At 31.6% G+C, this 16,383-nt stretch overlaps 1 protein-coding gene across 1 annotated transcript in view; it reads left to right on the top strand.

Annotated features, from left to right (window-relative positions):
• LOC106686599 (limbic system-associated membrane protein-like) overlaps positions 1 to 16,383 on the top strand; it is a 222,716-nt gene that overhangs the window by 148,616 nt on the left and 57,717 nt on the right. Inside the window, exon 4 of the mRNA XM_067051999.1 lies at positions 81 to 233. Within this exon, the coding sequence (XP_066908100.1) occupies positions 81 to 233 (153 nt within the window). The remainder of the gene's footprint in view (positions 1 to 80; positions 234 to 16,383) is intronic.

Below are 16,383 nucleotides of genomic sequence, written 5' to 3'. Positions count from 1 at the left end.
ATATATAGCATGCATTACACTTAACTACTAATCCTTTTGACCTTATTTAATATAAATTATTACATTTCTATTTTTTGCAGATGAAGACCCTGTCCATGTTAACTATACCACACTCTGGGAGTTGCTCAAGTTCCAGACCAACCCTTACCTCCATGATCTTCAGGGCCATTGGTCCTTCAACGACACCATAGACATTTCGAAATACGAGGAGTTCGACCACACTAGGTTTCAAGGTAAGACGTTTTAGGTACAATAAATAAAAGGTTTTAATTTATGTATTTATTTATAACAATTTTAAAAACAACATTATCATTAATAATATACTATACCTTAAATATAAATTCACACCTCACATCAAAATTTAAAAAAAAAATGTTTTACAGACTATTTTTCCCAGGTCATCAAATTCAAGTCAAAAACACCCTATGAAAAAGTCAATTAATAGAAAACCAAATCAATTATTATTAAGCTTACCTAAGCCTATGTCTAATTTCTTTTTTTTTTTTAGAACTTCATTCATTTTTAAAACTTTCATTTTAGATTAAAACTGTCTGATTAAGGAATTTGAACCAAAATTATTAAGAGATGTTAAGTAAAATAAATTTATGAAAATATAGGAAAAATTTGTGTTACTATTTACAATTAATTTTATTATGAATTTAATAATTGGAATAAATAAAAATCGAGACAAAAATACAATTTGAATTAAAATAATAATATTATTTACGCCATTAGGCGTTTGATTTTCCAGCGAACAGCCCTGAAGAAGGCTAGAAACTCTAGCCGAAACGTTGGCACATTTAAAATAGGTTAATCGACCTTATTTGTGTTTTTCATTGACCGCACCCCCAACCATCTTCTCCTCGTTCATCATCCACGGTCAACTATCTCTCATAATTAAAATAATAATAAGCCTGACCTGAGTGTGTTGAAGGATATAAATAGTTTGTTTATCTAATAGTGAATAGTGTAGTTTTAATCTAAAATTAAAGTATAGTATATATTTGTTTAAATAAAATTCTAATTTCTAAAAAGAGAGTAATGATTAAAACTAATACTCGCTTCTTAGTCTCAGCAAGAATTTATACGACTTAATGATTAAATGTACCGTTATACATCTAGAAACAGCAATCTGTCAATAAACGTTTGAGGCGTGTTGTTTAACAGAAAATTAATAGAAGAAGAACGAAATATCATAAGAAATCAATTATTTTTAATTGGACTTTGTCTTTTCCCACCTTTCACTAGCACTAGTGCCAAATTAAACAGTAAAGAAGAAAAGAAAAACACTTCTACGGTACTATTCAACCGATTAACAGGTGGATATTATTGTAACAATATTTATATATTACAATGCATAACATATTACTTCAAAATATTTGCTTAATCTTAACTAACTAATTAATTCTATTAACATAATTAATTACTAATTATGTAATCTTAATTAGTAATTAATTCTATTAACATAAATCAGGTTATCTTATAATTAAATTTTCTAATTAAATTGTTGGATTCGGGCTAGCTAGTAAACATATACAACCATGTTTATAAATTTTATTTTAAATCACCTTGTACCAAATCAATTTTGAATGACATTTTATGAAGAGAGGAAAGAAACAGTTCTAATAAGAGAAAAAACAGAAATTATAAAAACAATATAAAATCAATTTAAGCCGTTTTTGATTTAAAAATAGAATGGCTTAAATTGAATCAAAATTTCATTTAACATATGATTTGATTTTTCATTATATAAAATTACATTATAAAGAAAAATTACGTAAATAATAAAATTATATAATGATCTATGTGTATTTGTAAGCCTTAAGGGTCCTAGGTTGTGAGGAAAAATCTTTATAATGCCTGTGAATTAATAGTTTATAATAGAAGTCTTTTCACTTAAATGAAGATTTTAATTATTACAAAATTGAAATTTGATACTAACGTATAAATTAAAGGAAAATTAAAAACATGCCATTAATCTTGTGAAAATTTACCTCTGTTGTTTTCTATTTACGTCAGTATTTTTCTTATTTTCTTTTATTTAACTCATTAATTAGCCTATATTTATTCATGATGTGTATATAATTTGATTTTTACTCATTTTAGTGGGTAAAATACTTAATTATTTTGAGGTATTTTTTTGTATTTTTTATTTGTAGGTTATATGTATATATGGTGATTCCATATTTACATAAACTATTTATTGTCCTGGAGTATGGCAAAATGTATTAATCCACTAAAATTAAAAAAAAAAAAAGAATTCTCTATATAAGAAACATAATATACGTCAATCTAAATACGTGGAACACACTATACCTAAACCCTTAATAACACTTCACATTGTATTTGAACCTCCATTTAACTTTAACCTAAATGAAAGTTAATTCTCATCTATACTCATCCTCTCTTCCTCTTGAGCATTCTAATTTCCAGGTTATAAGGAAAGTCTTGAGAGGGGAGGCGCGACCGAGGCCGTGGGCATTTTCTTAATTTAGTACCAGGATATTCTCAGGGTCGGAAAATAATAGGACTCGAGGAAGTTTTATAATAAGAGGTTCAGGATATTGGCTGTAAGGATTAATTTGGGTAATTTCACAGCGACTGGGGTAATGTTGCCAGGCTACAATCCAAATAGAAATTTAAACAATAAGAATTATGTCAGATCAATCAGCTGAGAAGATTAATATTTTAGGAAAATCTTAAGCACTATTCAGAATAGTTTAATCAATTCCGGGCAATTAATATTTCGCCGAAAATAGTTGGGTAATAATAGAGATAGAGAAACATTAAAATCGATAAGAAAATGTTTTATTATAGATGACATTGTTTCCAATTAGGACTAAAACAAGTGTAAATTAACTATTTTTTTCCCCCGATTACTATAGGCATCTACTTTGGTTAGTTGATGGAATGAAACTTATAAGTAACATCCACGGCTGAGATAATTTTTCTGTTACACAGATTTTGCTGTTAATAAAAATTAAATATAAAAATAAATAATTAACCAAAAATATAATTTACATATCGTAATTTAATCTATGATGCTTTGTATGTCCGAAAGAATCAATAACACGAAATTCATTCTTACGAGGGGAGATTACGCAAGTTAAGGAACCGGTATTATAAATTTAAACAATTGACCCTTGCCCAACTGAACCTAAGTCACTTTAGACATATGGTTGCATATGTCCACATTCTCCTTACAATTTTATAGAAAATAAACTCAATAAAAACAACTAGGTTCAAAGAAGGCCCAGAGACCCTTCTAACAGCCCTTTCAAGCCCTTAGTATCCTATATCAATAGCAAGGGCTGACACTTAGGCAGGTACATGCTGTCATCTCACAATGGACTTGCATCAGTCAAACTATTTTATGGTTAACATACGTAAGTCAGTACACACAAGTCTTAGGTCATGGTCTCTTTCTTAGAAGCCTCACACCCTGCTTCTAGTCCACGCCTTTTTTTCCCCTTCTAGATATTTACTTCTAAGGCTCCCCCTAATTTCGTAAATTATCTGATTGGTCCAAACCCCTTCTCCTATTTCACTGTTCTTCCTACCCCCTCTTCTCAAGTGTTCATATATATTTCCTAGACTAGATAGCTAAGTAAGAATTTAGTAGAAGAGAGACACTCTGTAACAGTAACATGTAGTGCTTGTAAATATGTTAGAATAAAGTCATTTTAGTCTTCACTGATTTTTTATGATATGTAACTCGCACGTCATTTCATCGTTTCCAACGAAACTGTTTTAGATGGTTCAAGATCGATAAATATTATACAAGTCTCCGAGGGTTCTAGCCAACGAAAAAGTTTCTAATAGAAAAGAGAAATATAATTCCGAAATAATGTATTTTTTTTTTTTAATAACCTGTAATGAGAATCAATCACTTATTAAATTATTTAATGTAGTTACATATATATGTTTATAAAATAGTTAGTGTAAACGCTTTACTAGTATGTTTCGTTAATACTGTAATATTTTCGGCCATAAAACTATGTAACTTTTGCCCAAAATATGTCACCCACAAAATTTAGTTCGGGCATAACGAGTTGGAGAGGTCACGTAGTAGAAGGTTTCAAATGCATTTATGTACCTTGTTGGGTGGGATCTTAAAAAAATTGTCTATTGCTTGGTGTTTCCGTTATACAGGGTTGTTTGTAAGTAGAAACTTACATCTACTATGCTTTAAGGACTTTTATGATATTGACCAAATCAAAATCCTCTGAACCCAAGCTGCAACGCGAATCACAACAAACCTAATTCGGAAATGACACAGGTATAACATACAATTCTAACATTATTTATTAAAAAACAATTTTCATCTACTACTCTTTTTTTAGCATATTGCGTAAAAAAAATTTGTTTTATTTAAATATCTTTTATTAAGTCTTTATCCTTATAGTTCTTCTAATGACTTCTATTCTTCTGTTCCTTCTGTTCCTTTTACCTTGATATAGGGAAGATTTATTGTATTTGAAGTATTTTAATTTTAGGTTAAAACCGAAAATATTCTTCATACCTTTTCGGATATTTAGAAATTAGAAAAACATTTTTTTGGGACTTAAATCTTTGTTTTGGTAATATTTCAAAAATATCCAAATAATTTTTTATTCTTTTTTTTTAATCATAGTTCTAAAACTAATTTATCACACATACTCACGTCCATCTCATATTTATATATTTTGCTATGATAAATTTTCTTGTAATTCAGATCGATACAGAAGAGAAGGGCCGATATTGAGATTGGTTGGGAGATGGAGGTATCTAATGGCTTCTAAGTTAGTCGTGGAACTGAGCCCATCGATTCCAAACTACTCATCCAGCTTCCAAACTAATGAGGCGGTTAGTTTGTATAAGTAACAAGTATTAATTAGATTTGCAACATTAGATATATCCACAGCCCATTGAGGTATATATTAATCTAGACATACATTGTTTAAAATAAATATCCACTTTCTAGTCATTTAATATTGCTATGTACTGTCTCGAGATTTATTCAGGATGCCAGGATAATCGCTGATGGCTATTATAAAAAAATAAGTTAATTAATTAATTTATAACGAGTCCTGCAAAACTATTATTATAATTATATTGTTTTCCAAAGGCTTGTTGTGTGTTTACCAGTTACCAATTAAACACCTTTACATTTATAAAATGTTGTAACCATTAATCATATGACATAATAAGGGGTGATATTGTGTAATATGATAGTAAATAAACTATATAAAGGAACTAAGTATATATTTACAATGATCGATAAGTATTCATTTACAATGATGTTATTAAAATGATTCAGATAATTGGTTTGCTATAAAATATTTTTTACATTATGAATTGTTATCTAATGTATCTAATTAGCTTCTTATTTGAATGATTCATGCCGTGGGATGTAGTTTCGTAGGTGTCGTCTTGTTCATAAGGGATGGCGTCCAGGTATCATAGCCGTTCTCAGGACTTCGTCTGGTCATAGTGCATTTTGCCCTCTCTTCGATTTTCTTACTTCTATACCTCAACTTCTTCCCTTTATTTCTGTCCCCACTTGTTTCAAAAAGGGGCGTCGCCTTTTGGGGATCTTATTTCCTCATTGGCTATCATTAGCCACTCCTAAGAAAAATACGTTACGAGGAATGGTACATTCAGTGTTTGGTGCAAGTATTGTTTATAATTGACAACTGTTCAGCAAGGATCATTTCACCTGTGCCCCTTTGCCACCTGCAAAGTGCTCTTTGCTTACATCCCCGGCACAGGTAGACAAGACATATAGCAGACTTTTATAATATTAATAATTTTTAATACTCCGATACATATCAATATATACAGATACAAATTTTTGAACTACGCACTATGGGGCTCTAATCCTAACGTTCTTGTGTATGCGCTGAAATATGATAAAAGCAACCGTTATTTATGTCTGCTAAACTATGCCCTAACCATCGGCTTTAAAAGCTGGGAGGAAAAACTTTTTAAAAGCGGAATAGCCCCTTCTTGAAACACCACTTAAGGGTTTCCGCATTAGAAAATACTCCCGAGCTGCCACTAAACTGTAATGTAGATTATGCAAGCCCCGTTCGGTAAGTTTTATGATATTACACGAACAGATTTACAGATATATCCCAATACACCACAATCGATGAACGAACAAACAATAAAACTATGAAAATAAATTTATTACTAATTTATGAACTACTGAAATCTGTTAAAAATACTATTAATTGATAAACAAAAATAAACTAACTGCCCAATAGCTAATAAATAGCTTTGCGGTAATAGTGTACAGATTCTAGATTTAATGGTTTTTTGAATATACGGAGTCGTCGGCAGAGCTAAAGGCGAACTCAATCAATCAATTAAATACTTCGGCAAATGCAAATTAAGGAACGCTACATCGAATAAAGACTTAATATTCACTTTTAATTGTAAAATGCAATGTTACATCAACATTTTTTTTTTTTTAAGTTGATAGATTTATTTATTGATAGATATTACAATTGTGGGCTACAAGCTATTGTGGGCAATAGCTAATAGTGATGGATGATCTCATACATACTAAAATAAAATAAAAAAAGAATAAAATAAATTTTTAAAAAAATCTTAAAATATATACAAACAAAAGGATAAACAAGATGAACATAATCAAATTATCTGTATGAAAAATAAATAAATAAAATAACATAATGATAAAATAATATATACAATATTTACACAATCGACCTGAGGATCCCTGAGCCCACTCTATCCCCCACGTGTGAGGGGTAGAGCAGAGCTCAAAAGATCCCAGCGCATCCCTCTCGCAGCATCACTGGTAAACATCAACATTGAAAGTAAGTTCTTGCAAACCAGAAGCTTAAGGCTAAGTAGCTCACCTTTCATTAATATAATTGGAATTCTAAAATTAGAAGTAGGAGATTTTAAGGAATTCCGTAAAAATAACGAATATAAACTTTGTACCTCCCAAGAATACAATAGTTTAACAAAATATACTGAAGCTGTATATATACAGCTTCAGTATATTTTGTTAAACTATTCTATCTCTATTTTCCCTTTAGTTATTCTTGACATTTTTGCATACATTGGTTTCTAACATTTTCCATTATTCTTAAGATTGATAGATGGTTAATTATTTCAATAAAAAAGAAGTTAATCGTACTTCAGAGGAAACGTTTTTGAAAATTTAGTATTCAAGAACTCTCAGACTATTTCAATCAAAATATGACCTAACTGATATTAACTCAATTAATTGTACATTAAAAAAAAGAAAAATTAAAATCGATTTTTTAAAGTGTCTGACCCAAATGTCTCTCTCTAGAACCAACTCTCTTCTCCTAATCCAATCCATTCCACACTTCCTGAATGTCTCCCTTACACTGTCCTTCCAGGAGATACCTTCCTCTTTGTCTTTTCCCTTCCGTTCGGGTCTCGTAAGTCTTCCTGACGCTTCTATCTGGATTCATTCTAAGAAGATGTCCATACCATCTTTGTTTGTGCTCCTCCAGAATGGTCTCAACTGGTCTGCCGTCCAGATTAGCCCGCAACTTTGCGTTACGTATCCTACCTCTCTGTGTCTTTCTTTCTATTTTTCGCAGATACCTCAGTTCTATGCCTTGTAACTGGCTCCTGTGTTTTGAGGTGCCCTTTGCCCTAGCTGTAATTTTATCATTATCGACTTAGCCCTCCTTAGTGCGAAGTCAAGACTAAAATATTTCAAGCACCAGCAAATTATAGTAAAAAATTACATCACCTTTTGTTGCAGGCGACGTATGTAAGGATAATACGTGAGGATAACCTTATTTTGTGTTAACATCCCTGCTATTTTGAGATTGTGACAAGTCGTCCATCGTCGATTTAAGTGTCTGTTTATAAGGTGAGATAAACAGGGTTAACATGGAGGGCGGGAGTGCCGGATTTATCGGCGTTTTCCGATATCAGGGGCTTTTTAAATATTGCTCCATTTAACTATCATAAGATTTCCTTGTAAATGTAAATGTTAACATAGGTATGCATATTCCTAAATTACTGATTTATACTTTCAACTTTTTATTTAAAAAAAAAAATCTTAAGTTTCGGCCCCCAGGCCTTAAGGAGATAACCTTGTTTTTTTGCAGGCTGATTGCCCATGCCTTATATAAACGATATAATTTCACTACAAAACTATTCTTTAAAAACATAGTAACAACGAAGGTCCCCTTTCTTGGTGCATAATATATTTTTGTAGGGCTGTATTTCGGAAAGTTGTGGTCGTCCAGAGCCCATTTTGGTCTTAAATTATTGAAAATTTTAAAAAGTACCCTACGAGCTATTCTGTCAAGTGTGCAGTTTTAGATTTATTCAGTAACAACTGAAAAAAAACAAGAGGATTCTGCATAAAATCAAAAATATTAATATATCTATGAAAGAAAACTTTATATCAAACAAATGAATATTACACTTATTATTTGATACACAGAATAAAAATTTAATTGATAAAATATAAACATGTTTTTTTTTGTTTTGATGACGCTGTAATTTTTAGAAATTAAATTCATTACTTATTGATTTCTTTATATATGTTTCATCATAAAGTAGTAGGGGGGAGGGGTGGCTATAAAAAGAAAATTTAGACACAATAGGGAAGGTAATAGATCCATCAAAATGCTACGTGGTTTGGAATTCTCCAGAGACCAGCAGACATCCTGCCTCAGGGTCCTAACTCAACTTCCCAACTGACTCTTACATTTCCCTATGGCTCTTCAGGGAACCGATTCTCCAGTGACCTCCAGAATACACCTCTTACTCCAGAGAATACAGTGGAGATAACATCTCTTTTGTTCCTAATAATATATACATACATATAGGACAATTTGAACGAAGAGTTGTTATGATTTGTGTTTTTGCTACGCAAATGGACGAATAAAAATAGGGTGCAATCTTAGCAGTTTTAATATTTACCATGATGTCAACAATTGATTATCACATGATCACAACATGAGAGTAGAAAGTAGAAAAGTTAAATATTTGGAAACCTTAAATACTCAGAAAACCTAGGAATTAGAACACTTTTTTCTTTTTCTTCTTACCTCCTTTATTAAATAGCAGCAATATTAATATCTATCTAAATATATACATACTTTGAAGACTAAAGTACTTGCATCCTTTAAATGAAAGTTGATAATGAAAGTTTATAAGAACAATAACAATAAAATAATGAATAGTATTAAAACTATTGATAATTTACAAAAAAAGACCTATTAGTCTTCTTCCAGTAAGCTCCAAAATTTTTGAACGTATTATAAAAATACTAACTGAACAAAACATATTACCCAAACACCAATTTGGATTTCCCACATTACATTCCACAACACTAAAACTACACAGGGTCACGGACTTCATTTCCTCTGATTTTGAACTAAAACAATACGCTTCTGGAGCATTTTTGGATGTGCCTTAGGCGTTTGATAAGGTATGGCACCAAGTCTTTCTTTTTAAACTTAAACCAATTCTCCAAAGCATCTACGATTTAATTTTACAATCATTTCTTCATGACCATATCTTTCCTGTCCGACAAAGTTCAGTGAAATCATCAATGAAACCAATATTTGCAGGTGTCCCGCAAGGTTCTATCCTGGCCCCACTTCTGTACCTCATATTCACAAACGACTTACCAACAAACGACAACATACAGAAACACAGATACTTTACAGGCTACACTAACACTCCAACATATTCTTAATAAAATACAGACATGCTGCACACGATGGAAAATTAAGATTAATCACGACCAGTCACAACATGTTACATTTACTCTACGGCACAAAACATCCCCTTCAGTTTACATTGACAATCACCCTATACCGAAAACAAACACAGCAACTTATTTAGGACTTACCTATGACAGAAGGTTGACATGGGCCCCACACATCAAGAGAAAACGTAAAACGCTAAATTTCCGACTGAGACAATTATATTCTATACTACACAGACGTTCTAAATTATCGCTCAGACAGAAACATAAGATATACAATTACTTACTAAAACCTATATGGACTTACGCCTGCCAAATTTATGGACCTGCTAAAAATACATAGATTTAGAAAATAAAAACTTTTCAATCACAATTTATAAGCCAGTCTTATAAATTGTGATTGAAAAGTTTTTATTTTCTAAATCTATGTATTTTTAGTCAACTAACTCACCATTCTACGTTTCAAACGAGACGATTCACGCTGATCTACGCATTCCGACTGTAACGGACCACATTCATACGACTTACAAACGGTTTCACAACACGCTACATGAACATTTCAATAAATTTATACGATAGATGGCAACAAATGGCATTCCTGACGTAACTCGGCGTAGGCTGAAGATGAGTTGGATGCAGGACCTCCTAGTGTAATAAAATAATTTACTTAACGTCAGGAGGATGCACCACTAGGTGCTTTCTCCCTCATGCCAGCTCATGTCATACCTGGATAGAACATCTCATTTGCTGGTTGTAAATGTACATTTACAGGTGCAAATAAAAAAATATTATAAATCCAACCTCAGTTTTTGTAAATCACCCAATTAAGAGACCCCTGCCAATTACATCAAGAGTACGCTTCCTCACCATTTATTTATTTTATCTATACATATACATAAAATTAAAAAAAGGCTTATTCTGTGATTTTATTCTCAAACGACTATTTTTTTTTTAATTGAAATTTATAACTGTACATTTCTATACATACATCTAGTAAATTTGACTTTAGTTTATATTGGAAGGATACAGGCGAGAAGAGAAACTACCTGTTGGTAACACTATAATGACATTTCTATTACTCTATTACTACTAATAACTGTAATTAACTATTATATTTTATATCACTATATATAACTCAATTATTATTAATAAATTACATTACTCTACATTACACTTATAACCACTCTAACAACATTAGAAAGTCTCTTAGACCATCTTCTTTTCGGCGCCTCTGAGGATTGTCAGAAATCAAAGAAGAAGCAAACTTAGAAACTAGGGGGTTTGAGTGGTTAGGGACTTTATAGTGGGAGGAATGGTTTCTGGTTCGGGATATATCGACTATATAAAGAACATTAAGTTCTGTATGTATGCTTTTATTTGTGACAAAATAACGTGTATTGAGGATTTTAAGAAGGATTTTGGATTATAAGCATTTGATACGGGAGGCATTCCAAGGTTTTTTAGTGGAGCCCCAACGCTCAACTCCGCATATCTAGATTGGCCTTATTACAGTCGTGTAGTTCAGTATTTTTGTATAAGTACAGTTGTAAGTGTCAATTTTCAGAAAATTCTCTTTTTCTACAAATTTAAATTTCCATAGGATACACAATCCATATATTGAGGTTCATTGATCATTTGAGATCAAAATCAAAGGACGAGTCATTTTTGAAATATAGACCTGTCTCGGAAAACATATGCTAAATAATAAACATGCTTAAGCTTAGGTGAAGAATTTGATAAAATTTACTCTGAATTGTTTTCTCTATCATTTTTGCCAAATTTGGGTCAAACGACAATATAAGTGTGCCAAGGAAATTACAAAAGTAGGGAACATACTTTAGGAAAATTGAATGCCCAGATGTAGCGCAAGGTAGCGGATCTGTTCGACAGTTGTAAGAGCAACATTATTAAAGGATAATGTAGGGCAGTCGGTAGGTTTACGACGAAGGGTAAAATTGATTTGATGGAATTTGTTGGGATTTATTTTAATCCTCCAAATGTTCGATTAAAGAACAAAATTTTGTTTTTACTTCTTACATTAATACGAAGCTTGCCTACTATGGAATGTTAGAATTTAAAATATGTTATGAATTTTGAAAGAATATAACATTACAACTTGTAATGTAATTACAAAATATTGAAATAATATAAACTTTCAGTAGTGGAAATTTTTAGAGTACTATATGCTGATTAAATAAAATAAATAATAAATATCCACCCGACAATTAACTGATTTTTGTTAATTTTCAACGAAGTACTCCTAAAATGTTATATACGTATAAAATAGGATTAGAAAATTATGGAGGTGAGGCGACTGGATAGATAATATCAACGGTAAGCACAAATCTTAATGAGCTAAATGGAATACGGCAGTCGATAGAGGAACTTCTTGAGGGCTTTTAGGTGGAGGTCTATTGTATGCTCGGCAACAAACTTCTGCAACTCGTGAAAGCTTTGTTGTCCTCGGGAAAAAAAAAATATATCCTCTCCAACTTCTGGAACACCTGGAAATGGGTCTAACGATGCCTTTAAAACTCATAAAATGATTTCTCCATATTTCGTAGTCTTGGCTTAAAAGCTTACTTACGAAGCAATTTAACTTCAGCCAAGTAGGGCAAAGCAGTCTTGAACACAAAAAAAGTAGGAAAAAATCAATATTTGAAATGTTGAATAAGTTTTAGTTTATATTCATTACCAGAAATAAAAATGAAAATCTGCACGATTTCAATCCATAAAGGGTCAGACGTTTAGTACTTTGTAAGGAAGTACTGTTTTAAACAAAAGTTGTACAAGAAGGTGATTTGTTCGAGGTCATACTTTATCACAAAAGTTTTCCTTAACTTCATAAAGGCTAGGTGTGCCCTCCAGAAGGGTACTAATAAGTAATACACAGGATTGACTCATGGTTACAGTAAATGAATCAATAATTATCTACCACACTAAGCTGACCTCTACCAAAAAACCCACATTTACATTTTTCCATTTCTCCATTCAGTTCTGACAAAAACATGGAGTTAATAGTGCCACAGTAATGTAGAAAACATTGAAATAGACAACTGCAAGTAATGTTTATAGCCATTAATCTTAAATAATTATACTTTGTACATTGTAGTTTTTTAAAAATTAGTTGAAGAGATACCTCTTCTAAAAAAAAATTTTTTTTTTTTATTGTAGAGCATTACTGTTCAAACAATAAATTTGTGATATTTTACCTGAATACAGTCTTAGTAACTAATTTTCAAGATGCACACAAATATATATCAATAAAAGTCAATATATATGTATATATAGCTTGTAAGCTACTAGCACCTAAACTATTTCTAACATTACTGTTCTTTCGTTGCACAAAACCTAGCATCTTAATCTTATTAAGGGATGAACAGCGCCTTCAGTTAAAAAAACTTTAATATTGAGTGTTAAATATTTGCATCAATAAAGGATAATAAATAAGCTGGGAAATTTAAAAAGCTGCACAACACCGCATTGCGTGAACTGCAGCCAGTAAACGTAATTAAGGGGATATAACATTGCGGTGTATTAAATAGGGATATAAAGTTGTCCGGCTTAGTAACGATCGAATATCCAAAAAGCTAGTAAGCACTGGACGACTAGTAAACTGCGAGAGGTGGACCGAAACGTATATCGGAAGATTTCGTCAAGCCTGATTTTAAAACTCGCACGGGTCTGCACGACTTACACTAAGAATACCTTCCAGTTCTCTACGCCTTTCTTCCCCCTTATGTCGGCCAAAACTCCCATTGAAGTCCAAAACTGCTTCTGACATAAGGGGGGGGGAGTTATCTAGAGATGACTAACCTATCCTAACCATAGTGGAGAGTCTAGTTCTTCACTTTGTGGGCAGCCCCCAGGCCGTTTTTGATCCGGCGCCGCCTATATATCTCAGACTGATAGATGCGCCTTATCACCTGAGCCCCTCTAAGCCTTTCTTTAATCTATATATTTGTTTAGTAAACAAACTTACAAAACCGCCAGATGATCATCCGGTTCTGATATTAGCAACAGACAAATTAATCCCACCCTGGACCTCTTGGTTATAAATTACAAACGTGCCCTGGTCTGGTAACTCGTTAATCATCCTGTGACATCTATGTGTCTAAAATTGAAAACCCCGTGTTCCTCGTAAAACTGAATATATTTTTTTAAATTGCCAAATAAAGTATTGTTAATCGATTTTATTTTATTTATTTACTAATGTTTATAACATAAAAATATATTAAGTAAATTTGATGTTAGATTAGTATGATACGATACAGGCTTCTAGAGAAACTACCCATTGGTATATTATAATAACATTTCTATTACTCTATTATTACTAATAATTCTAATTAACTATTACATTTCATAATCTTATATTCAATTCTATTATAACTAATAATTTATATTATTTTATGTGACTAATAACATTAGAAGGTCTTTTCGGGAGCTTTGCAAATTTGTTTGGGATGGAAGAGGAAGTTAGGTTAGAAACTTGTGGGTTTGGATCGTTAGTGAGTTTATAATGGAAGGATTGATATCTGGTTTGGGCTAGATCGGTTACATATCGAGCATTATGGTCTTTATGGATGACTTTATTTGTTGAAATTTTAAAAGTTCAAAATCTCTAACAAAAAACTTACGTGTATAACAAAACATTTACTTATTCTACTTTAAGTTGAAATGAATTTCTGTTCATGCAGGTTTACTAAACGTTATGTAATTGTAACTTCCCTTTAGAGAAAACTGAAAAGTGACCTCTGTCGTAACAAACATGTAATTTATGTGTTTTTCATCGATCTCAATCAAATCTGAGAAAATTGTAAATAAATACTGAGTAGTTACGATTATTTTACTGCTACAAGAGAAATTATTAAAATTAAAATCTCTACTACTACAACCCTTGGAGGGTCAGGGGTTTAGTACTGTGTAAGGAAATACTGTTACTTGACCAACGGTTGTGCAAGGAGGTGATTTGGTCAGAGTCACGCTTGACCGCCTAATTATTACCTAATTAATGGTACCCAATTTATGAGACTGAGTGGACCCCAGGAGGGCTCCAGAAAAGGGTTGACTCACGACTATAATGTAACAGAAAACAATTTTCTGCTCAGTCGGATTCGAACCCTGGTCTTTTGAGTTAGTAGCATCGTGCCTTACCACGGTGCTACCGCGCTCCCAAAAGAAGTATTGCGAGTTTGAAAAAGTATGAGTTTTCAGCCCAGGTTTAAGGCTATCCTAATGATCTGAGTGAAATGGTCTGTATGTGCGATTTAATGATATAAATTTATATATTTTTTAAGCACTGAAAATATTATAGATAATGTTTAGGCAAAATAATTTATTATAACTATAATTGTATTTTGATATAATCTAATGAAAATTCATAGATTCATCTTTTGAAAATAAAAAAAATGTGTTTTGGGATGAAATATGAAATGATAATTTTGAGAAAAGTTAATGCTTTTATTTTTAATTTATTTAAAAGAAAAAGGAAATTTACAATATTGAAGATAAAAATAATCCTAAACGTAAAAGAAATTTTCTGTATAAAAATTACTCGGGAAAACAAATTTTCTATCGCCTCTGACAGCTTCTAATTCCATCTGAATCAAATCTATCAGTCAGAGAAATCTTTTTTAACACCTCTAAAGCCGACGGAATGGGTTAGAATGAGAATGAGGTTCCTGGAATATCTCTTTGTTGCTGTCGAAGCATTCTGTTTTGCAATTCAGATAGAAGTTATTGTAATATTTTTCGCCTGTCAAAAATAATTTAGGTATTGAGTCCTGAAAGGTATTGAAGGTATATTATTTCAATAAATTCTTGGATGTTGAGGTGTTTTCTAGAAACACTGATGACAGTGGCACATTTTAATAAAAAAGAAAATAATTTTTAAAAAATGATCTAATGAATGACCATCGCAGTTAACACTTGAACTTAACTAGGACAATGTTTATTCTACATATTTATTAACAATAATTTATTTTTCTTGATTTTATTACTAATAAAAATCATACAACTATCCTCCATCCTGTTATGTTTTATTTTATTAAACGATTAGGCAAGAATTGATCTTTTCTTAAAATAAAAATACAATTTGTTATCAAGAAAGGTAAAAAAAAAATAAATAAATAAGAATAAAAATAATAACGTTAATTGGCTTTGAGTGGAACTTGATTATAAAAACCAATGTGTCTAAGAGCCGATGACAGATATATTAAAGGAACGAATGTAATGCCATCGACATTTCTAATCCATAGTTATTGCTGAGTACAACTAAGATAGCCTTGCACTCCAAGCAGGAAATTCTGGCTAAAATTTGGACAATAGACGTATGTATGTTTAATAATACCTGAGAAATAGTTTTCTCAAAATAAATTCACTAATTTATTTGATTTTTGTAATAAACTGTTGGTTTTTATAGGACTATTTGGATAATTCTTGAACGTGATAGTTAGCAGTCCGAACCTTATTTTATATTTTAGAAAATTTACTCTACTTTAAATTATTTTCAATTTAGTTTTTGGAGTACCAAACCTCAAAAGCCGCCTGAATACGCCTCCTACCGTCCTATCGCTTTTTTACCTATCATGGGCAAAATCTTTGAGAAACTCATCTTAAGACGCCTGTACCCTGTCCTTGATTCCAATCACATAATCCCAGAT

Source organism: Halyomorpha halys, unplaced genomic scaffold (genome assembly GCF_000696795.3).
Source record: "Halyomorpha halys isolate HHAL.00 unplaced genomic scaffold, Hhal_1.1 Scaffold845.1, whole genome shotgun sequence".
NCBI classification, from domain to species: Eukaryota; Metazoa; Arthropoda; class Insecta; order Hemiptera; family Pentatomidae; genus Halyomorpha; species Halyomorpha halys.
Note: the sequence above shows the minus strand (reverse complement) of the source record. Positions and strands in the feature narration are given on the sequence as shown.